The sequence below is a fragment of the Dioscorea cayenensis genome, chromosome 2 (assembly GCF_009730915.1).
Source record: "Dioscorea cayenensis subsp. rotundata cultivar TDr96_F1 chromosome 2, TDr96_F1_v2_PseudoChromosome.rev07_lg8_w22 25.fasta, whole genome shotgun sequence".
Lineage (NCBI taxonomy): Eukaryota > Viridiplantae > Streptophyta > Magnoliopsida > Dioscoreales > Dioscoreaceae > Dioscorea > Dioscorea cayenensis.
This window is the reverse complement of record NC_052472.1, coordinates 531,505-555,305: the sequence shown is the minus strand read 5'-3', so window position 1 is coordinate 555,305 and position 23,801 is coordinate 531,505. Positions and strand designations below refer to the sequence as shown.

At 34.1% G+C, this 23,801-nt stretch overlaps 3 protein-coding genes across 8 annotated transcripts; 2 read left to right on the top strand and 1 right to left on the bottom strand.

Moving 5' to 3' along the window:
- Nucleotides 1-3,377: 3,377 nt before the first annotated feature.
- Nucleotides 3,378-10,463, top strand: LOC120278446 (uncharacterized protein KIAA0930 homolog). 6 transcript variants are annotated; one of them, XR_005541738.1, is made up of 13 exons: nucleotides 3,378-3,571; nucleotides 3,663-3,852; nucleotides 3,940-4,014; nucleotides 4,942-5,048; nucleotides 5,390-5,450; nucleotides 5,650-5,709; nucleotides 5,830-5,904; nucleotides 6,517-6,630; nucleotides 7,021-7,075; nucleotides 8,571-8,693; nucleotides 9,506-9,744; nucleotides 10,097-10,157; nucleotides 10,280-10,463. XR_005541738.1 is itself a non-coding variant. In XM_039285247.1 (12 exons), exons 1-12 carry the CDS (start codon nucleotides 3,513-3,515, stop codon nucleotides 10,105-10,107), a joined length of 1,176 nt encoding a protein of 391 aa, XP_039141181.1. In that variant the 5' UTR covers nucleotides 3,378-3,512; the 3' UTR covers nucleotides 10,108-10,463. The 6 variants fall into 6 exon arrangements, 3 of the variants coding, with proteins under 3 accessions (XP_039141181.1, XP_039141185.1, XP_039141175.1); XR_005541736.1 differs by having other exon boundaries at nucleotides 3,379-3,571; nucleotides 10,084-10,157; XR_005541737.1 differs by having other exon boundaries at nucleotides 3,379-3,571; nucleotides 10,084-10,213.
- Nucleotides 10,464-14,163: 3,700 nt separating this feature from the next.
- LOC120278949 (basic leucine zipper 4-like) lies at nucleotides 14,164-15,087 on the top strand. The gene has a single exon (XM_039285717.1). It carries the CDS (start codon nucleotides 14,237-14,239, stop codon nucleotides 14,708-14,710), a length of 474 nt encoding a protein of 157 aa, XP_039141651.1. The 5' UTR covers nucleotides 14,164-14,236; the 3' UTR covers nucleotides 14,711-15,087.
- Nucleotides 15,088-17,349: 2,262 nt separating this feature from the next.
- LOC120280515 (growth-regulating factor 6) lies at nucleotides 17,350-20,613 on the bottom strand. Its single transcript, XM_039287378.1, has 4 exons — nucleotides 19,956-20,613; nucleotides 19,503-19,730; nucleotides 18,821-19,157; nucleotides 17,350-18,448 (listed from the first exon to the last, which is right to left on the bottom strand). Exons 1-4 carry the CDS (start codon nucleotides 20,389-20,391, stop codon nucleotides 17,638-17,640), a joined length of 1,812 nt encoding a protein of 603 aa, XP_039143312.1. The 5' UTR covers nucleotides 20,392-20,613; the 3' UTR covers nucleotides 17,350-17,637.
- Between the last annotated feature and the right edge of the window lie 3,188 nt (nucleotides 20,614-23,801).

Here is a 23,801-nt window from a genome sequence, read left to right as displayed (position 1 = left end):
TTAAATCATTGATTATTTGCCTGTAATTACTACTTAGTCAATTGGTACCGAATCTCCTCTTTAAATTGTTTATGTCCCGTTTAATAGGCGAGTTCAAACCTCAGTTCACATAGAGTAAAGACATCATTGAGTTGAAATATAAACTCTATGTCTGTGACATCTTTAACACGCAACTTATCTGCATTTTGTAAAATTATTTGATTATTTTTAAAAAGAGGGAAACCAAAAACGAGTGAGTTGTTTTAAATATATATATATATATATATATATATATATATATATATATATGAGTTGTATCCAAGTGATTACGTTCCTCGAACGTATCATAAAAATGATCTTCTATTAAAGTAATATATCTTTACTATTATATAATTATAAAAGTAATAATTTACAATTAATTTAAATAATATATTAGCGTTTTTAGTCTAGTGTTTATATATTGAGATATTTTCATTATTTTATACAAGATTGAATGAAAAAGATAATAATTTGTACCTCTGTATTTTATTTTGTCCTTTTGACGATATTTCTTGTCTTGATTAAAATTTATTATTATTATTATTATTATTATTATTATTATTATTATTATTAAATCGATATTTCATATTCTTGAGTTAGGTATGAAAAAAATATGTATGTTTGTGAAATTGATAGATTCATATGACTGAGTGTTACAAAAATTAGGTAATGTTGCACATCAACATTGAATAGAACGTATTAAATTTGCACTCTGTGTGGTTTATATTTTCTCAATGGATCTATCAAGCTTTGTCGGTCAATATTTAGTGTACCACCAAACTTTGTAATTTCTTAGAATTTTCTCTGATGGAAGTCCATGTCAATTCATTTACTTTAATTTGTTGAATCTATATATATCAAAGTAAATGGAGAGGTTTTTTTTTTATTTGTAAATCAAAATTTGAACACTGAATTTTTAAAAAAAATGTTAAATTATAAATAATTTTACAACATAAAAATTGAGGGCTTGTTGTTCTTTTATGTTGTTTTTGTTGTACTTGCTATTTTTTTTTCAATAAATTTATAGTTTATTTATTTTAATAAAAAAATTGAAGGCTTTTTTTAGCATTATTTTTTAAAACAGTTTATAATTAAATCTTTTGGTTTATTTTTAAAACACAATAAGTAAAGAAAATGCATTCAGAGATTTGAAAGGCATCATCATACCAAAACAACCTTCTATTTTTTTGTTGTATAATGGAACAAAAAACTTATAATTTTTAATTAATTTTTTAAAAGAAAAGAAGGAAGGAAAAAAATCAATCTTATTAAATCCCATTTTAGATAGAGTTTTGAAGAGAGATGAGGAATAATTAATTTCTATTGGAAGAAAACTCCCCCATTAGAAGATAAAATGTCATGATTTTGTCCCACATTTTTAATACTTAAAAGAAGTGCCCAAACACTATGAGAAAATAAACCAAAAGGAAAAAAACTATGGAGTTTATGGTATGATATTGATTGCTCCCTTTGTCTATACATTCAAATGATATTATATTATTATTATTATCATATAAGATCCTATAAGATCATCTCCAACATCCCTCCCACTCTGATACATTATTTCATGCTTTGCATGATTGAAAAAAACAAGACTATATTTCTATTCCAAATGTTCACATCCCAAATTCATACACACAATGCTTATTTCCTTTTCCTTGAGTATAGATGTAATCAACGTGAGCAGAGAGAGTTCTTCTCATCAAACACTCTTCATCTCCAACTCCATCACACCCTTCTTCATCTCCCACCTTTATTTTCAGAAATAATAAAAACAAACTAAGACTTTATATCAAACACACAAATGTATTTATCTATATATATATATATATAAAGAGAAAATAAAGAGTACCTCTTGTTTGTTTATCTTTGGGAGTGGTGGAAGTGGCCTGGTTGATGCATGGTTTATTGCCACCATGAGAATGAGAGTTATCACAAAAATAATGGTGAGCTTCTTCATGCTGCTTTCTCTTTTCCCTCTTTCTCTCTATTAATATTTCAGATATATATATATATATATATATCTATATATACCTATCAAAACTTGTAGCTTGGTTCTAAACCTTGGAATAATATAGAGTACCTTGACAAAAGACGAAGAAGAAGAAGAAGAAGAAGAAAGGAGTGAAGAATGGGGAGTAAGGGGGAGAGTATAAATAGAAGATGATGAGAAGGAAAAGAAAATTTGGTCAAAGTTGAAGGGGGTTTTTGCTAAATTTTAGAGTGATTAGATTGTATGTGTTTGCCGACAGTCCCATTGGTCTTGAGTCTTGACAAGAATTAAGTGGAAGAATGAGGACTTTAATGTAATTTTACTTTTAGATAAAAGAAATCTTGAGGAAGGGTATCCAAGATAAGGGAAAGAGACCAAAGAGCATAACCTTTTTCTTTTTAAATTACAAATATTATGTCATTTTATTTGTTTTTATAAAATTATAAAAATCTCTTTTTAATAAAAATCATGCATTATTATTATTATTATGTTGTCATTAACTCGCAGGATATAAAAAATTTATAAAAAGATAGATCTTCTAACTGGTGTTGACGGGTGCTTTTTTATATATAAAGATTCAAACTGAAAATCACTTGCTTAAATGATCAAAACCTCTGTCATTTGAATCAACTCCCGTTTATAAATAAATGTTATTATTCACTTCAGTGATTATGAGAAAAATTCTAAACACATAAATTATAAAAAATTAAAGAAGAAATAAAAGAAATCTAACTCACCGTGTTAATATATTCTCTGGACCATATTAATATATAAAGCTCGAATTAATGGGCCCTGGTGCGAGTCTAGATCTATAACAAAAGATGGCCCATCGCATGAGCCCAAAGCCCGGTTTTAGGCCCACACCAAAACAGTAGATCAGTGACTCCAAAGTAATATCCATCTTTTTCAAGGTTTAGAAAGTAAAACAACACCATTAACACTGCCACGTCATCTCATAAGCTGTTCCCTGTTCGGTGCCTCACACCAATCATTGACACCCTGGACAACCAGTGTTCGCATGAGCCCAAAGCCCAAAGCCCAATATCCAATCACTTGTCCCAGTTCAAGGCCCACACCAAAACAGTAGTTCAGTAAATCCAAACCACTAACAATGCCACGTCATCTCATAAAGCTGTTCCCTGTTCGATACCTCACACCCAATCATTGACAACCTGGACAACCAGTGTTCGTATGAGCCCAAAGCCCAATATGCAATCAGCGGTCCCAGTTTTAGGCCCACACCAAAACAGTAGATCAGTGACTCCAAAGTAATATCCATCTTTTTCAAGGTTTAAAAAGTAAAATAACACCACTATAAATGCCATGTCATCGCATAAAGCTGTTCCCTGTTCGGTGCCTCACACCCAATCATTGACACCCTGGTGTTCGGCGTACGGGTTTCCGAATAACCTCGTCATGTCCCGCGCCGCATGGCGTCCTTCAACCTCTCTCTCTTCTCTTCTCTCTCTCTCTCTCTAAACCCTAGATCCATGCTCGAGAGATGGCTGCCAAGGAGATCACCATCTCGTCCGGCTTCTCCGACGATGACTCCCCATCCAGGTATCTCACCGCTTTCCAGTTGATTTTCCATCTTAATTGTAGTTTTTAGTGCTGTGATTGCCGAGTTATGGATGGAGTTGAATGTTCTTAGATGTGAATTGTTGAGTATGGTGAGGAAGCACTCGAGGTCTTTGGTGGAAGCTAGAGGGGATGATGAGGAGACGTCGGATGTGGAGATGGATTCCCGGTTCTGGAATCGGGTGTTCGATTTGTACTTTGTTCGGGGCCGAGTGTCGAAGGGACGGGAAGAAGATGATATGATCTTTTTTGTTAAGAATATGGTAAAGTTCGTTTCTTATCTTTTCTTTTTTTCAAAAGAAATGGTTTGTGTTGTAATCTGAGTTTTGCTGAATTTGTTGTTTTTGCAGAGTATGGATGCGTATGGATTCAATGATAGCATGGAAGGAGCTCCTCCATTCTTTGTTCGGCGGTGGGCTCCTGAGGTATTCCTGTTGTTCATCTAATAGGCATATCATGTGTTCAGTGTTAGCTGTTTGGTGAATTTATAATTCTTAGTAATGCCACAAAGAGAGCAAAAAATCAGTACCTTTTAGATGATGAATGGGTTTTGTTTTGAGAAAAATTTCAAGTTGGTGAACGTTAGATTGTAATAGTGCATTACTGTATCTATAGGATTGAAATTGTTCTATGTACAATCTAAACTCATGCTTTGTTTGTATACAATGTTTATGCATATAATTTTTGCTTTATTAGGAACACATAGCCCTTGGTTTTGTTTTCCTCTTATTTAGACAATACTTTTAAACTTTGTTTTAGCAGGAATCCATGAGTCCTGAGACATACGTATGTCTGCATAACAGCATAGGACCATTTCTAGAATTTCTGGGAATTACCACTAGTCACCTATAGGAATCCATCCAAGCCAGACACATATAGGCTTTTGTTTGAATAATTTTAATGAACTACTGGAAACTAATATCAATCTTAATAACTGATATTTCACTTGGATATCATACACATGACATATTATGTGATTGTAGATTTTATAGATTTTTAATCATGTTTTTGCAGACTATAGAATTAGCTTGATTCCTTAAACAATTGTTTGGTACTAGAGATTAGTGTTGTACAGAGGCTAAATGCACTAAAAAAGCACATTTGAATATCGTGCTATATTTATAAGTGCCAAGTAAGAATCAGTAGGTGTGTTAGTATTGCAGGTGTAATCAGCTATTGGTATAATATTGAAAGCAATATTGAGCAAGTGTGATTTGCGCATTGGTGAGCTGATGGATTGAAAATTTAATCTATGAAAGAAAAATTTGTCTATCATGAGTAATTCAGTGAGTTTGTTCTCCTAAAAGTTAGCTGTCATTAATAACAAGGGTCTTGGTTTTATTGTTCTTCAGCTAGAAAAAGTTTTTGGTGAAAATCCTACAGATGTTGATTGGAGGCGCTCCTTCTTCTTGAATTTGATTGCTCATACATCATTCAGTGTAACAGTTGCAATTTGCAGGTAATTTGTTGGTTCATATGCTTGATTATATTGCCATTCATTGATAGAAACTTTAGACTTGAGATTCCTGATGTTGGTGTCATCCCTTAAGAATGTCATTTTAACTTATTATCTTATGCAATTTGTTCTATTTGGTTTTGGATCAAGTTAGAAATCAGTCTTTCCCTGCATGAGCTGGTTTTTAGATGTTCAAAAGGCCTGTATATTATTGAATTATCTTATCTGCTACTCTGAAGGATGTTATTCTCTATGTAATTTTTATGTAATTGAATGCATTTTTGATGATTTTCTTTAAACCTTTATTGGAATTTTATGGAGGTTATTATAACTGTATTATACAGTATTCAGGATCTGCGCAAACATCAGGAAGGGGAAAATTTAGAGATATCCCCCATTTACAAGGTATGAGGATGGCAGAGATCATATTTATTTCTAGTCTACTCCTAATGATAGTATATGTTATGTCAAATGCTGCATGCTATCCTAGAATTTTCTGCCCTTTTACTCTCCTGCACATCAAGTTTCTTTACACCGTCAATCTGTGCTAAATATAAACTAAAACAATTTTGATTCTTATCAAGAAATATCATCATTCAAACAGGTTGTAAAGACTGTCTATGCATCTCCTAGTCGTGTAAATTTTCAGTTAGACTTCAAAAAGGTATGTTAATTTATTTATTTTCCTTTTGCCTCATAGACACATGAAAATGTGTGCAGCAAGCACTCAGGCATGTTTTTTCTGTTTTTATTGCTTCTGACTTCAAATTCTCCATTATTTCAGGCTGTAGAAACATTACCTGCCTATCCAAATATTTGTTTTGCTGTTGATGACTTTGATGACACATTTGATGCTGTGGTATGATGTCATTTTCCTTGATATAGGATGATTGGATTGTAACTTTTTCTGCATTTAGCATCTTAACTTGTCATTCCTTGTGTTAAAACTAAATAATCTTTTATAAATGCAGTGTTGATTTGTTAAAAAAAAGAAAAAATTATTTTCTTTTCTGAAGATGTTTGATCATAACTTATTTTACTACTAGTGTAGCTGGTGTTCCTTTTCGTTTAGGTTCCTGGCCTCATGTTTAGACTGATAGCTTGATATTTCGGTCTGTTTTACATTCCAAAAGTCTGGTACTTGTGTTTTGGGAAGGCACCAGCCAGATGCCTTTTTTTCCGAATCCTTAAGAGTTTCTCAAACTTTTAGGAGTTTTCCAAATCTTTCTTGCTACTTGCAGTTTGGTTGTGCATATCTTCTAGTTGACAGAAACTTTTCATAAATCTTGGCCGGTTTCAATCCATGGCCTTCTGTAGTCACCCTGCCATCTTATTGAGTTCATTAATATCTCCTTTAGATTAGTAAATTTAATCTGTTCATTCTGGTTAGACCACATAACCATCTTCTTTTCCTAGTCTCATCTGTATTTTTCTTATTTTGGTTTTACACGTCGTCTCCAACATTTTTCAGGTTCTGACAGAAACAGATCACTGCTACTGTGTGCTTCTCAATGCACATGGTGGAGCTGCATTGCCTGCTGAAAGTGGTTTAGTTGACAATGACAGACAAGCCAAGAAGGCAAAGGTTTTGACTTTGAAAATCATTACTTTTTATGGAAAAAAAAGAATTTCTTTACACTTGTATTAATCCTATTAGAAATCAGAATACACTTCTGTAGATAAAAAAGCCCAGGAAGTAGGAACTCTTTATCCGGTTGATGAATTAAATTTTTAGAGCAATATTTTTATTTTGTGATGCCAAGTAAGTACTAGAATTTCTTTTAGGTTGGAAGAAGTTAATGTTGGTCCTGCTTTTCAAGTTTTCTATGGAAGGACATGGGTATAGATGCTTAGAATTAGATATAAACAACATCCTTTTCAATCATATAACTTCAATTATTTTTATTAACACGTTGTGAATATTACTATATTGATTGTGTGAGACTATCTTAACTCTGTCCTTATTATAGTGCAGATCACTCTTTTCTCTGGGTTTGTTAGCTACCCAATGATCCGAGAAGCATACGAAGGTGTACATTTGTTCACTTTCAAGTTTCTATATTCTGAAATCAGACTTAGTGTTGTATACAAGACTTAAGAGCATACATATAAGATTCTCTTCAATTAAATCATAATAAAGATCCATATTTTTGTTATGTCTTTGTTCAGCCAAATTATAATTTTGTCTGGATTCCCAGTATGTTTCTTATAAAATTTTAAATTGCTATCAAATATATTGTCAATTTGTTTTTTATGTTTCATGAAATGTGGAAATTTTAGGTCCGAAATCCTTCACGGTTACATGAAGGGAAATTAAGTGCTTTTATTCATTGGAAGCAAAGCCTGGATTTGACCTTGGTTATGCAGATATCAATGGAGCACATGATATGTGAAATGTTTGTCTTCGAGAGCAGCACATGTTCTGCAAGCTATATGTTCTTCTTTTAGCCTACTATCATCCTTTGATGATTCTTAGTAATCAGATGTCTTTCATTCTTTTTAATTGTATCATGTGCTTGTCTTTGTTAAGTTCGTATCCTTCTCTAAATGTCCTTTCACAAATTCAAGCTCCTTTCTCATAGCTGACCTTTGCCCTTAGTAGTGTTGCATGATTAGGGTTCACTATTTATATTGCTTGCTTTTGCTGTATTCTTGCATTGGGCATCAATTTGATCTTGCAATAAACTTGTCTTGGTAGTTGGTATTATTGTAATATCAGTCATCACCATTTTTGTACTTCTAAGTAATCGCTGGATTTATGCGTGTTTCTTGTTTATAAGAGGTGTAAACCCTAAACTCTTCTACTTTATTTGATTTCAGAAGTTGAATTGTATTGTTGGAATGGTAGTAGTTTGCCACTGTGCAGTTTATTAGAGTAACTAATATCCGACATGAGTTAATTTTTGGTAAATATGAATCTAACTGTATAACTCTAGGCCTCTCATCCTACAACTCAAGCTTTTGGATTGAATCGGGCCCAAATAATAGGTTTGGTTTTTATTTAATTTGGTATCAAAGCTTGGCTTATTTGGTTCCTTTATAACAATGCAAGTTAAAATAAATTAGCTTGTATCAAGATGGATATTAGAGTAGTCCCACTTTGGTTAATTTGGTAAATATGGATTTCAATATTTAAACTAGGGTCTTTCATCTTATTAGTTTAAGCTTTTGGGTTGAATCGGGCCTGAATAATAAGTGTGGTTTTCATCTAATACAATGCTTGTGCAAGTGGTCTGGGATGGCTAAATTTTGAGAATCTCATTGTGAAGAGGTTGTTTCTCACTTAAACTAAAAACCTCTAGTTCTTGAAGATCTTTGTGAATGCCTACCATAGGAAAGAAATATATGCTTCAACAATAATTCATGATTTATGAGGGTTGATATTTTTCCATAACAATGTGCAAACATTATTTTGTCTAGATAATTGATATATATATATATATAGCATTTATCCATATGATCAATTAGACTTCTGGTTTTACTTGCTGATTCGTATAACTTTTATTTATTTGCCTTACTTTGCAGCTGGAAGGTCTAGGTTTGGGAGCTTTTTATCAATTGGCCATTCTCCAGCAAAAACAGACCGAATTTACATGAGGGGCCCTGGAGGGCGGGGGGAGGTTGAAGTAGCTGTATCTGGAATTGCAGGCTAGTTAACTACCTACTTGATATCATATCTTAATTTTAGCATCTAAGCCAATATCTTTCTTCTAGTCTCATTTGTTTGCTATATAAAATATAACTTTTGTTCTTCGCTTCATTGAATATATTATATGAATTCTTGAATGCCAGATCCATGATCATGTCCTGGATTATTCTTGACTTGTTTTGAGTTGCGAATATCATTGGATGTCCTTTTCTTCTGTATTGACATTGTACAGATGAGTAAAGATAGTGTTATTCAAAATGACCTAGTTTGAAAAGTTGTGCTTGATTACGGCGATTGGATTATTCTTTTGTATCTACTAGATTGGGTGAAGAAATGCAACTTTCATCTGTTTAAAGTGTTATTCTTTATTTTTAATTTTTAATTTTTTATTTTTATCAAAGAGTTGAGAATATTGGGTGATGGTGTTGAGTTCTTTAAGCTGCATGTTTAAATTTCCTTGCACTTCCATCTCAAGAACTGCAAGTGCACAAGAAAGGCCCGAGTGCCAACATGTCATATTGTTCATTGGAATAAATAACACCTAGTTCTATGTGCTTGTTGATTATGAAATAGATGCTTGAAACAATGGGAAAGAAAACGAAGAGCTATCTTCCCATTCTCTGTTTATGTTAGTTTGATGCTTTTAGCACCATTGAATAAGCGCTCATTGTTATAGTAAAAAAAGAAGATCCAGACAAGTGAAAAAGGTTTTTCCGAAATTCAGTGCAAGCATGGCCTTCTTTTTTTAATAGTTTGGATTCTTTGGTATGCTTGCTAATCTGTACTGAATTATTGCTTGTCCATGCTGCAGATCAAAGCCACCAGATATCTGGGCCTCCTTCACCTCTTCAATTGTCAAAGAAAGGTCTGGGAATTGGTTTGGGAACTGTTGTCCACAAAGCAGCAGAGGCTGCTTCTGTTTTGGCAAAGCAAGCCTATGCTGCTGCCTCTTCCACTAGAAAATCTGATGTGGACCTTATCCCACTTAAATGCTGTTTGATGTCGATTGCATTACCCTGGGATTATATTGCACATGATCTTTTGTTTAAGGTACACACTTTTGGGGCTTGATTTGACTTTCTTATTTCAACTTGCTGCTATGTTCTTGTTTGATGGTGTACCCTTAAAATTCAGCCACAAAAATCTTTCAATCAGTACATTTGCTTTCGCTTACATGTTGCTTCTCAATGAATATTTGCCTGTTTTGTGTTTTCTTCTGATGAAGTCAAAATTATTCTGATGTTTATTTCTATATGACAAATGAATAATATTTTCTATCGAATGTCGATCGTTCCTATATCCTCAAGTATAACCCATTAATAAAACTTCACAAATATTAGATGTTCCACTACTATTTGTTATTAAATATGTGCTTGCTTGATTGCTTAGGAGAATCCTCCAGTGAATATGTAATCATGCTACCCTAGCCAAACTTGCATTGGGTTCGGAAGAGCAAACAACAGGTACTTATGAAATTGTGCTGAAGGATGCCTCCATTGTACAGACAGCTATATGAACTGTATGTATATTAAATTCTGTTTGATGCTCTTGATCCATTCTCAATTATTATTTTTTTCCCCAACAGATTCAAGCAATAAGAAATTAGGCTGTGTACTCCTTTTGAAAATGAACACATTGGAAAGCAGTGGATTGTGGGTTGTTATCCCCACCACTTGTGTATCTTCAATGCATTGTTTGAAAAGCAGATCTTGTGAATGGTTTATATGTATCTAACCCAGTAAAGAGAGATGGAAATGCTTCTTTCCTAATCTTTTTGTATTTTTTCTCTGCTTTATATCTTTTTGGCAATTCAAAAGTTTGCTGCAAAATAGAAACAAAGATTTGGTCGTTGTGAAATGTGAACATTCAATCAGCATGTCACAATCAAGAATTAAATTCATAGACCAAATACTAAAACCCTGTGTTTGATGCATGAACTTGAGATGAGCGCCTTTATTAAGAACTTTTGAGTGTCGGTCTGATTAATCGAGATTGGTGAACTTTTGAACACAATGCCGTGTCTTGAGTAGATAATGTCATGTATGAACGTTTTTTGTGATGGTTGGTAAATTCTAATTGTCGTTGTGAGATAACCTTGATTGTTAAGTCATCCTGAAAGTATCAGGTTGTTTTATGGTCTGTGTAACTATTATCCTTATAACAATTCCTGGAATGAACTCATTTGAAATCAAAATTATAAAGGAACATGTTTGAAGTGGTTGGTTGGTTCTGGTTTCCTCATCAATCACTCTGCATTCGATTATTTGAAGCTTTTTTGTCTGAATTTATTTGACAAAAGAAATTGAGCAGGAGGGAAGTTACAATCTAAATGCTCTGATGAGAAATCATCATTCATGACTTTGGTATGGCAAATTTTTTCAATGGATGTCTGGTACCTTTATCCTCTAATAATTTATATTAATAACCCTGATGGAAGTTTGATTCTCCCAGTGTATGGGGAGATCATTAGATGTGGAGGTTACCGGCCATAATTATTGCTCTTATTTCCTTTGTAAAGACCATGCTGGATAACCAATTGGATGCTGATTGTGACTGATCAAGTTGATTTCGCAGATGCTACGTTCTGAAAGACTGGAGATCTGATAAATTTTGCTTGTTTTCAACTGAATGTTCGACATCAAGGTGATCATTTTTTTCTGGTAGTCAATGCTTATCTATACACAGGTCTTCAAATCATACGCCGAGCAGGCAACACAATCTTATCACCATGCACACCCGGACCCATCCGCAGACCAATACGCCACCCCATCCAGGTAAAGAATGTATCTTTTTACTTTGGATAAACAGCTATTGCTTGTCGATTTATATACTTACCCATCCAAATGTTATAGACTTCCCTTAGAATTGAATACTTTTAGCTTAAGCTCCTACTTTTCCACTCTATCTTGTATCCCAAAGTATCTGAACTTAGCCATGTGGTGTAACCTTACTTTCATGTTTGTAGGGCTGTCTTCATGCTTATGCGTCACACATAGGACCACCCTTTCCTAAAGCTCACCATTCTTTTTCATCAATGGATGTCCATCAATTGCCAAATTCCCCAGTCTTAGCACCTCATCATCTAAAGCAACCATATCATTTGTTTTCCAACAGATGCTTTCTTTTCATAATCTATAATAAAGGCATTTGTTGCAGCATGTTTGTGATGGGTCATGTCCTCTTTTTCCATAGATTTCCTGACAGTTCCATAAACTAGATTTTGGTACTAAAATTTTTCTAGTTAGAAGTGGACACATAGCAAGGTGGGGGATATGACAAATGAATGAATCTCTTGTAACATGGTAGCATGGACTCTGGACTGAAAGCTTAAAAAGTATAGACCTTATTAGCATCTCTGCCTTTATGTTTGGTGCCCATTACCCATCACTAAGTCTGTCCCATTTTAAATAACCTTCAGATGTTATAAACTATGCCTTCATATATTTGTTGTGTTGTGGTCTTTTAAAACAAAAAAAATTTATGTGCTGGTCTAAAGATAAAAACAAAATTCACTCAAGGATGAAAACTAAATCATTGTTTTTACAAGTCAGAGACCAAAAGTACACCTTCATTTTTTCACTTCTGTAAAACAGAGCAAGTTTAAGTGATTGGGTTGTATACCAGCACTTCGCTTATAGTATGGTTGATCAATTAATAAGGAATATATATACATATATCTAGAAATTTATGGACGTCTATTATCAACCGTTGGATCAAGATCCAATGGTTTCAACGGCCAACATTGATGAACAGTAGTTAATATAGTTACTGTTTGGAATAATACAGCAGCACATAGTACTGTTGTTTATCAATGTCGGCCGTTGGATCGCGATCCAACGGCCGATAATTAGATATTCATAGATTTATTATCTATGGACGTTCATAGAGGATGTTTTGCCATATATATATATATATATTGTGTGATGAACTGACAGAATTAGAGACCTGAACAACATTTCTGTGTATGTTTGGTACTATTTTAAACAACATTTAGATGCCTAAAACCACATATGTGTGGGGATATATTTGCTTGTTTGTATGTTGTATTTGTTTAGTTTGTGAGTTAATAGAAGTGGGCAGAAAGTAGTATTACTCCCGGGAAAGAAATGAGGATACATAGGAAGTTAAATTTTTCTAAATTGTTACTTTTGAGGAAATGGGTGAGATGAGTTTTGACCCACTTTGCTGGAGTCCCTCTGCTCCTATTTTCTTAATTTTGAAATAAATAGATTTAGATTAGATCAATGTTAAGAAAAAAATTACAAGGATAAATCAAAGGAAGAACCAATCAGTACAAAATTCTTGTGTTGGCTTGTTCTGGGTGTAACTTTTTACCTGCTCTTCAGGCAAGCAAACTGTAATAGGACACAGTTGAGTTCTTTTAAAAAAGCAGTAACATGCTTGCTTTTAATATTTAATTCTGAGTGTTCTTTTTAATATAATACAAGACATGAAAGAACAATACAAACCTTGGGCCAATTACAAGACAGTATATTGATTAGCATGAGATGCTAAAGATTTGTCATGAAGGAACCTGAGAATGAAAGTAGGGACAAATCAATGTACTATAATGAGTCTTTTGTTAGACTTGTGACACCCAAAGTTACTACCAATTTAACCATATATTCCTTAAATCTCATCATTTTATTTGCGGCTGTCCTTATTCTTCCTATCAATATGTTCCTTTTACCAGCTTTAAACTCATTTCCAAGTTTAATACCTTCACTTTTACCTAATTACCTGCTAACTGTAAAGACTAACACATATTTTCATTTTTACTTCTCTGTCTGTGTGTGTGTGTGTGTGTGTGTCAGGGGTGTTAGTTATATCTATAAATTTTATTTGCTTCATTGGATCTAGTGTAATTAAGAATCACAAAGGTTAAAAACAAAAAAATTTTTCTAAAAGGTAAAGAGATCAATCCCATTACAACTTATTAAAGACTAATAAAGCGATGTTTATTTTTGGTATAAGCACTAACTAAACCTCATTTTATTTTTTCATTGGAAGCAGCCGTTGGATAACCATCCAACGGTGGAAAATTTAATTACTAACGTATCCCCCACAAGGGTTCCGCCGGATCAATTAGCCTTCGTTTTAGTGCCCACACCCGTGTCACGTGTCTCAACGTCTTATCCAACCACATCTCGCCACGTACCCACTCCTCCCTCCCCCAACATTCCTTCGCGATTAAGCTAATACCTCCGGGCCCACCATTCCTCACTGAACAACCACCCAAAAAACAAACCCATTCCCCGACTCACCCCAATTTCACCAACCATCATCTAAAGTTTCCCAACTTATGTCACCTCTCCATGTCCTTTGTTCAAGTGCTTTGCTGACTCATCGGGCCCACCGTATAATCCAAAGAACCAATAGAATCCAGAAACGTGTTCTTTGTCCCTGTTTGGTGGGTCCCATTAAACTAGTTTAAATACCGATCCCCTCCTCCTCCTTTCTTCCCTTTTCCCCTTCTCTCTTCCCTTAATCCCCTGCTTAAAAAAAACCCGGTTTAGTTTCTAATCAAACCCGGTCTAACACCATGCTCTCCTTCCAACTCGAACCAACCCTGACCGATTTCGGATTCGGATCCCCATCATGGGACTCACTCTACCCGAATCCGAACAATAACCCGGCCCGCAACTCCTCCGGTTCGGACGGGCCCGACCCGGTCGAAGAGCGCCGCCGCCGCCGTATGGTTTCCAACCGGGAATCGGCTCGTCGCTCTCGTATGAGAAAGCAACGCCATCTCGAAGGGCTCCGGGTCCAGTCAGCTCGGCTCCGCGCCGAGAACCGGGAGTTGGCGAGCCGGCTCGCCACCATCAGCCATCACTGCCTCCTCTACCGCCATGATAGTAACCGGCTTATTGCCGAGTTAGCCGCTCTGCGCCGCCGGTTCAACGAGATCAACAGCTTCCTCATCTTCCGCCAGATCCAACGGCTCTCATCCCCCGTCTGTGGCGGTCCCGGCTTTGCCTCGGGATCAGCGATCGCTGGATCATCCATAATCGCTTAAAAAATTGAATAAAAATAAAATTCGGGAATTTTTAATCACGAAAAAATTCTCAAAAAAAAATGATATCTAGTCGGAAAAACGAGCAACGTTCTCGTTTCCCTCGTTTCCCTCTTTTTGGGAAACGGGGAAACGGGAGCGAGTAATCGTTTAAAATTTATTTTCTTTTACTTTTTTTTTCGCTTGTAAATATGATATTTTTGTTAAAATTATGTTTTTCCGCGCTAGTAAATATGAAGATATTTAAGTATTTGAAAATTTGGGTGGTCACTTGACTTTTGGGCATAAATGAATGCCCTATCATCTCACCGTACAAACTGTCTCGTTATCAGGATCTAATATGATGAACGGTTGATATTCTTAAGCAGTCTTTTCTCTTTACACCCTTGAAATATTCATAATTATGGATTGCCCCTTGTGAAAAAGTATTAATTATTAAAGATGCCATTTCCATAATATTTGTGTGTTTAAATTTGAGTTGGATTAGTGCACATTCATTACTTTATAAATATTTAGAGAGAATAATAATTTAATTAATCAAGATTGATGAATCAATTTGGAAGACCACTTTTACAATAGCACCCATTTTTTTGTGCAATTAAAATTTTACTCTAATAATAATTTGGCACTTTCAACGAATTAGTTCTTTATTTGGTTGTCACTTTCCACAGACATGTTTATATCGTTTATATATATATATATATATATATATTAGAATCTCAATTAAAAATAAGAGATTTGGACTGTGAGTCCATCCTTACAATTGGTGATTTGTTATCACTAAGGCTTCCAACGAGTCTTGAACTTGAGACTTTTAAATCTTACCCTCATTTTTCACGTAGGACCAAGTTCACTAGGCTATGAAACCTTTGATATTGCTTTCATAATTTAAATTATGCTACATTATAAAATAAAATGTTAAAAATAAATATATAATTTTTCACCTTTTCATTTGGAAACGACCAACTCTTCCTTTCATATTCTGATTGATAGTTATATAGATAGATGCATTATGCATATAATATATATATATATAATATATAATATAGAACAAGCGGTGTTAAATTATTTGGAAAAGTAAGATTGGTTTAATTTTTTAGGCTTAAGACACATAGTTCTAATCGAAGAAAAAATCAATACTTCTTGTTCATAACTCCAAGTTCTATATATTTGTTTATACACACACATATAATTATATATATATATATATATATATATATATATAATGCCTTGAGTGTTTACTTTGAGATCCAATCAACAAGGCCAAAACTCTTGTTTTCTTCTTTTAAAATTAAAATTTTTCTGTCACTGTTTCAATTCTTTTATTCTTTGTAAGTTATATATATATATATATATATATATATATATTAGGCCATTATTAGAGAAAACAAAGAACTATTAATTAAGATATACATGACAAAAAAAGGCATTCCAGACAAGTAACATCAAATTTGATTTTAGTGCTTGAGCAACTCATGAGAAAGCACAAGTCCACACAAGTGTGCTCCTCTGTTTGAGTTTGACTCAACCACCACTTGCATATATATATATATATATATGTTTGCATTTTAATTTTTGTGTTCATTGTCAACACCTTTTAAGTTTATTTTCTTGAAAGAGATGGAGAGAATTACACGTGTTGATTTCTTTCTCTTCCTACTCCTTCCAAATTGTTCATGCATGTTCCTCATAAGGTCTAGTTTTAAATTATACAACAACTCTTTTAGCTTTTTCTTTTTTCATATGAATTTGTGCCACTTTTAATTGGATTAGTGTTGTGTTCATAAGTATAATTCATGGTTGCATGATTTTTTATAATTCATCGTGAACGGGCAGATGCTGGAGCAGAGTAGAATAGAGAGACAGAGCATAGTGTAGGAACGGAGTTACAGTAGTATTTTGATAAATTGTACCGAGTAAAGTTTATATATATATTCATGTAATATGTAACCCTAAGAGAATTCACATACGCTCTACTCTTGAGGACATAGGCATATTCTGCTGAACTTCATTAAAATCTCGTGTCTTTGTATGATTGCTTGTGCTTTTCTTTTTAGATCATTGTTCGATTTCTCAACAATTTTGATGGAAAGAAAATTAGAGAGTTGGGAGTTTTCATCACAAGCAAGTGAAGAAGAGGGTGTTTTTGTTGCCTTTAATGTTCATAAGAAGGCAGTTGTTTTAAATTTTGATTTTTAAAAAAAATTAGAAAAAAAAACTCAAGAAGGTGGTGGTCTTTATGAGTGGGATGATATCCTTTGATTTCAATTGAAAGACGTTTGGATACTCTTAACATATAAAGATAACCATAAGTGGAGTTAAATCTTTTGCCTTAATGGTTCTTCTTGAACTTTATTTCCATGATAATTACTTTTGATTAGATCTCTCCATTTGATCTTGTGATGAAATGAAATCCTTCCTTTTTTTTTTTTTCTCTTTTATTTTTCCACCTTTTTCTCTTTTGCTTCCCATCTAATTTCTGAAGTTCTTGTTCTAATTCACGTGCTTTTAATCTTTTCTGTTTCATTATCTGTTGATCATCAGTAAAAATTTAAAAGCGTTTCTTAGCCTTTGCTTTTTACAGTTCTCACAGCATGAAATCAAAGAATTCAGACAGTGAATGCATGAAAAGAATCAGAGAATGAACTCAAAGCACACATAACAACATATAAGATCATACATTGTTTTAGAACAAACACAAGCCAAAATGGCCGATACCGGTGTTACCAGCACGGCAAGACATCGCCAGAACAAATACGGCGAGTTTTCACTTAACATACAACACGAAAAAAAAAACAATAAAGAACACAAGAACGATCGAAGCTAACAATATGTTCTTCTTCAGCAGCAAACTCAAAACTAAATACTCGCATGTCCTCGATAACTTCTAGTCTTGTATTTTATTCCCATCATTCCTTGGTCTTGTAAGCTTACAGTGAGGGGATGGTTGACGCATGTACAAGGTTCGCACCAAGAAGATCTTCATCATGAGCTTTATGGCTCTCAGTCCTCGGGCTACTGCCGGTGCTACTAGACAAGGAACCGAATGTGGTCTTCTGGAGAACGCCAGTGGGAGATGACACCATTCGGGGGCTCGAGTCCCAGCCATCAGTCAACAGGTTTAGAGATGATGATGAGTAGTTTTTACTGCATTCCTTCGGTGTCGTGTTGTTGGTGTTGGTCAAGACTTCTCCTAACGGGCCGCCCATTGAAGACTCCCAAGAGATCGGTATCCAACTTGCTTGCCTTTGACTGGCTTCATTCAGAACTCCGACGCTTAAACCCATCGGAATGGGATCGAACTCCCGGGATAACTTGAGAGGCGAGAGTGTAAGCTTTTCATGGTTGGGAGACGATGAGGATGATGAGAAATCTGACATGGGGATGGAAATGGACAGCTGAGTTTTGTTTGAATGAGTTTCTTCAACCTCTGGCCAGGTGATTGTTGATCGATCAGAACGGTTCTTGGGCCAGTCATCGAAGAAGTGCCGAAGAGGATGTGCTTGGGTCTGTTGGTCTTTGAGTTCCATATGATCCGAGTACGAGTTCCTTGGAGTATTCAAAAGCGCATCGGTGGAAAACAGTCCGAAATCAGTTCGAGAAGAAGCTCCTTCAAATGGGTTCTGTTGTTTTGATATCGAGAACGAGTTGTCCATCGCTTTTGGGTTTACAGAAGTTAGCATGGAGAAGCCTTGTGAATCCGGCACACCACCATTAACATTCTCTTTGCTCATTAACATCCTGCGCAAGAACCGGAATCATCATTTTCTTTCTCGAGAAACCGATTATGCATACTTATAGTTCTGCTTCTTTTTGGAGTATACACAGCATCTATTTTCAAACATATATATGGCTGAAAATAGAAGGCGAAAAGTACCAAGGATTATCAACATATGCTGTCTTAGTAGCTTATGCATTCAAATACTAAACATCATTCCTGTTACAGGAGTTCAAGTAAGCTATTTTCATATCTGCGAACTATTAATTTAATCAGTGTTACAGCAACATAATAGAAGATAATATTTTGTTCTATAAATTGTCAACTCTAGACGATTTTATGAGAATACTTTTATGTGTGATCGAAACAGAAAGAGGATGTTGATCGGAATGTACCTGTTGAACTGTGCAGAGGAAGGATCAGCAACACTAGACTGGAAATTTCTGGTGTGTTGCTGTGAAATGTTTAGGCTATTAGATGATCCGCCACCAGGAACAGCCGAAGCTGATGGTGAAGGAGCAATGATAGGCATCGCTTTCGCGGCATGGCCATTCTGGCCTTCCACATGCTTTCTTGAACGATGGCGGCCACGATTCATGTGTCGCTCGCAGTATTTTCCATCGGCAACTGCATCTCTTGAGCACCGCCATTTCTTCCCGTCAGTTCGACGGCATCGACCAGGTTCTGGATCAGCATTTCCAGTGAAACCCAGATGGAAAGATCCCCATCCCACTGTTGTTACAATAATAACATTTCCAACATCAAACATACACATCTTAAAGTAAGAATAAACAGAAACAAAGCTGAAATGAATCAAAGAAGCAACTTCTTTTACTTTATATGCATTCAAAAGAGTATCTTTCTTATTTCTTTCCATTTTTTATCAATCAGAAGCAAGCTTAAACCATGTTACAGATATCAAGCATATTTCCTACTGAAATGAATCAAAGAGTAACCTTTGTTTAGTTTTGTTTTGTTATTTTGGGTTATCAATCAGAAGCAAGTTTATAACATATCACAAGATCAAGAAATGGGATCTTTTTTTTTTATGAAAAAAAAAAGCAGGAAAAGACTTACAAGGGTTGGATCTTTGGGATCCTGCTGAGAAGGGAGGAAAACCAGACTGGTAGAGGCTTCTTCTGATTGGAATGAGAAGATTGGATGGAATAGGAGCATTTGCATCAATGTATTTGTAGATCAATGCTTGATGTTCAAGCTCCATCCATTGAGATGGAGTGAAAGGACCTCTAACCCCTGCCAAAACCCCATGCATGTTCATCAAACTTGTGTTTCCAGAACTCAACCCTGCAACAGTGATGAACAAAAGGATAAAAGAATGAGAAAAACACAAAACTTTCCCTTTTTTTGTAATTTTTTTTGTTGACAAGACTCAAAAAACAAAGATCCAAAAATACCATGAATGGACCCCCTCCCTCCCCTTCAATCAATGCTTGTTGGGATTTCAACAGTAAGTCCCAAACAACCAAAACTAAAGATCCAAAACAAAGTTCAACAAGTTTAGCAATATACCTGCAGTCCTGAAATAAGCTGGTGTTGAAGAAGAAGAAGAAGAAGAAGAAGAAGATGATGATGATGATGCTGATGAGGATGAAGGCAAATGATAAAAGGGCAAAGTCCCTTCACTAGTTAGAAGCAAAGCATCAGACTTTGGTGATGAAAAGCTAAGCATATGTTCTCCAGCATCATGGAAGCTGGATCTCAGAAGAGAAGCTGATGAAGAAGTCCTAGCCATCTTGAGAGTTCTCAAGTCATGTCCTTCAAGACCACAAGTTCTCCCATGCTTGAAGAAACCATTACCATTAGCAAAGATCCCTTTTTGAGCTCTGGTTTCAACTTCTGAGGAAGCTAAAGAGGAAGGGAAGAAGCCACAAGAAGAAGAACCAGCAGCTTCAGAGGAACCACCAACCACCAACCCTTCCATGCCTACCATCCCTCCAAACTCCATGTTTTTCAACCACAACCAGTGGCACTACAATGAGATACAAGAACCAAGTATTGTAGAAGCTTTATGCTCATGTGATGCTGAAGAAGAAGAAGAAGAAGAAGAAGAAGAGAAGAAGAGAATGAGAAGCAAAAGCATTGCTCTTGTTGTTGTTGTTGTTGTTGTTGTTATTGTTATTGTTGCTGGTGCTTTGGTGTTTGAGCTGAGGAAGGAAACAAAGAAAAACCAAACCAGTTTTTATAAAAAAATTATTTGTTTATTGTAAGAAGAAGAAAGAAGTGGTCTTGACAACAAGTAATAATTGGAGAAGAGAGAGAGAGAGAGAGAGAGAAACAGATGTGTAGGTATCTCACTTATATAATGCTACCAAGCCTACAAATAAATGCTTCTTTTTTTTTCCCAATTTAATGAATAAATAAATAAATCTTGTAGTTTTTAATATAAATACAATAAATTCATTTTTTTTAAAAAAAAAAATGATATTTAAGGAAGGCAGAAGATTTCGTATCAAATATTAAATACACCTGAATTTAAACAATCTCTCGTTTTGAATTTAAAGAGATTACTTCAAACATTAGTCTTAATTTAAGGTGTTCAACTGATTAACTCGTTTATGTATTACTTAGGAGATCTTCTAAGAATTTATAATGATAATTTTTTTAATATACAAAATTTTTAATTTTTTAATATTCATATTTAACATTATTGGATGAAAGAAATCTTCTTCCTTAATATCTTATTTTTCATGTATTTATCTTGTTTCATGTCTTACTGTCTTCTATTCTGTATTTAATTAAATCATGGCTTATCTTTTTTTTTATATATATTCTCTATATAAATATATACATATATATATATATATATATACACATGAAGAGAAAGGAAAAAGAGGGGAAGGACTAACGGCATTTGGGTCAATTGGTATCGGATTCTTTGCGTGGGTGTTCGTTTTGGGGAGGACCCAAGGTTTTGTTTAGTTGAATATCAGGAAAAAGAATTGGTGTCTTTTGTCAGGAGGTAAATTGGAGTATTTTATATGATGAAATAAAAATTCTATAAATGCAATGAGTTTATTTTTATTTTTATTTTTAGGGTGAATTATTTGGGTATGTACAGAATTTTTGGATGCATGAATGGTCACCTTTTTTGGAGTTTGTGTGGACTTTGTGGGCCTTTTGGGATGTGTATGGAAGCCAGCAAATGTTTTATTATTTATATATCTAATGCAAATTGCAACCCCTTACTTCTCCTCTTTTAAATGTAGAATATATATATATATATTATTTTTCTTATATATTATCTTGTAGTAAACCTTGCAAATTTATTATTTTTTTCATATAAATATGGCTCCTAATATTTTGAAGAATAACCATTCAATAGTGATGAAGAATTCATGTTATTTATATTGATTTTTCTTTACCTATCACTATCTAAGAAATATATATATTGTGTTGAATTATTTGAATTCTACTAGTACAATAGTCATATATAATTTTTTTTACAAAATATAGACAAGTCATGTGTCAGAAGTGTTAGTCTAGGCTAGAGATTGATCATTAGACTGCTATGCCTTTAACGGAGAATGACAGGTTTGGGTTGTGAGTTTGTACGCACAACTGATGATCCGGTACCATCATTGTTTCCTTCAAATTTTAAATTCAAAATTTTTGAATGTTCCATATTTGATTTTCACAGCGAGATCAAATGTAGGTAGGTTATAAATCTTTTTGTTTGTTAAATATAAATTAAAAGTTTATAATGGGTGAAATGTAAAAATAAACTATATATATATACTTATCATATATTATATATAAGTCTTTTTTTTTTTTATCTTATCAATGATACCAAAGAAGATAATTAGCCAGAGTAGCAATTAATTTGTAATTTTTTGTTTTCCATTTGCAGAGGTCCACTTGTTTGCTCTATTTTTGTTTTTCACCCCAAGAACTTTACTATCAATTTTACAATTTTACCCCCTCCCTGCCAACTTTCGCTCTCTCTTCATGAATTTGCTAAACTTTGGAGGGTGTTCATGGATAAAAACGCATGGGCACGTGAGGCCACCCACCAAATCTCTAAATTTCATGGCTGTGTTCCCATTGAACTCAACTCTCTCATCTTCCGTTTATTTCCATCCATGCATAAGTAACACTATGCATGCATGAAAACACAAACATGTACATTCATTTATGATTTGAAACTTCAATGAAGAATGAGGACTTTGGCAGCTTCTTTCTTTCTTCTGACCTATTTTAAATATATATATAACTTATTAACTTCACACTAGTAAATATTCACTGGCCATGCATGGTATGGACTTTGTCTTTATCAATACCAAGTGAAAACTTAACAGCACTACTCTTCATGCATGCAAGCTTTGACAGTGGTCCTCCTTCTTTGTTTTGTACCAAATGAATACTTCCATCATATGTGTGTCTATATATATATATGTTCTCATATCCAACTTGATTTGATTCCTTTTTAAATTTTGATGCTAAGGACTTCATTAACATCATAAAAGAATGGATGATATCACACCAAGATTATTTGAGAGTACTAACAATATAGAATTAATGGGGAGAACAAGATGCTCTTATATATATATGTGTGTGTGTGTGTGTGTGTGTGTGTGTGTGTGTGTAACATTTAATTTGAAGGGAATAGTATTAATCTTAAATTAATCTAAATTATAGATCAATATGTGCATTATAATTTAAACTTTTTATACTTCACATGAGTGTACATGAGATCGAGATTAAGCATTGTTAATTAGAAAAGCATGCAATTATATATGTATATATATATAAATAATTAGCAAGTTGAGAGTCAAGTTATAGGTCTCTCACGTGTGCATATATGCTTTTGCATCCATGGGTGAGTGTCTTTGTTTAAGCTTAAAGCTTGCTTGGATCCTTTTGTTTTTGAGATCCTTTTAAGCTTTAATTTGTGGTCAAACTAATGCTTAATACTAAATGGGGAGATGTGGTGATGATTCATCTTTGCAATATTTAAATGTGAGATTAGTACCTTATAAATCACAAACCACTCTCTCTTTCCTCCATTTAAAACTTATTATATATACATATAATACAATTTGAGTCCTAGCATGCACTTTGTTATATTATTTTGACATGCATGCTATTGCTAGCCATCATCCACCTTCCTTCCTTTCTTTTTTATTTATCTTGTATTCCTTTTGTCCCTCCCTCTATCATCTTGCATTTCAATAGTTCCACCAATCTCTCTATCCATATATATATATATATATATATACATATGTATGTGTTTATATGTATCTTATGAATATTAAGTTTGTTAATAACTAATCTCTCTCTCTCTCTTTATCTATCTAATCTATATATCTTTTACTATCTGATATAACTTCTTATATGAGTTTTGTTGTGCATATATAT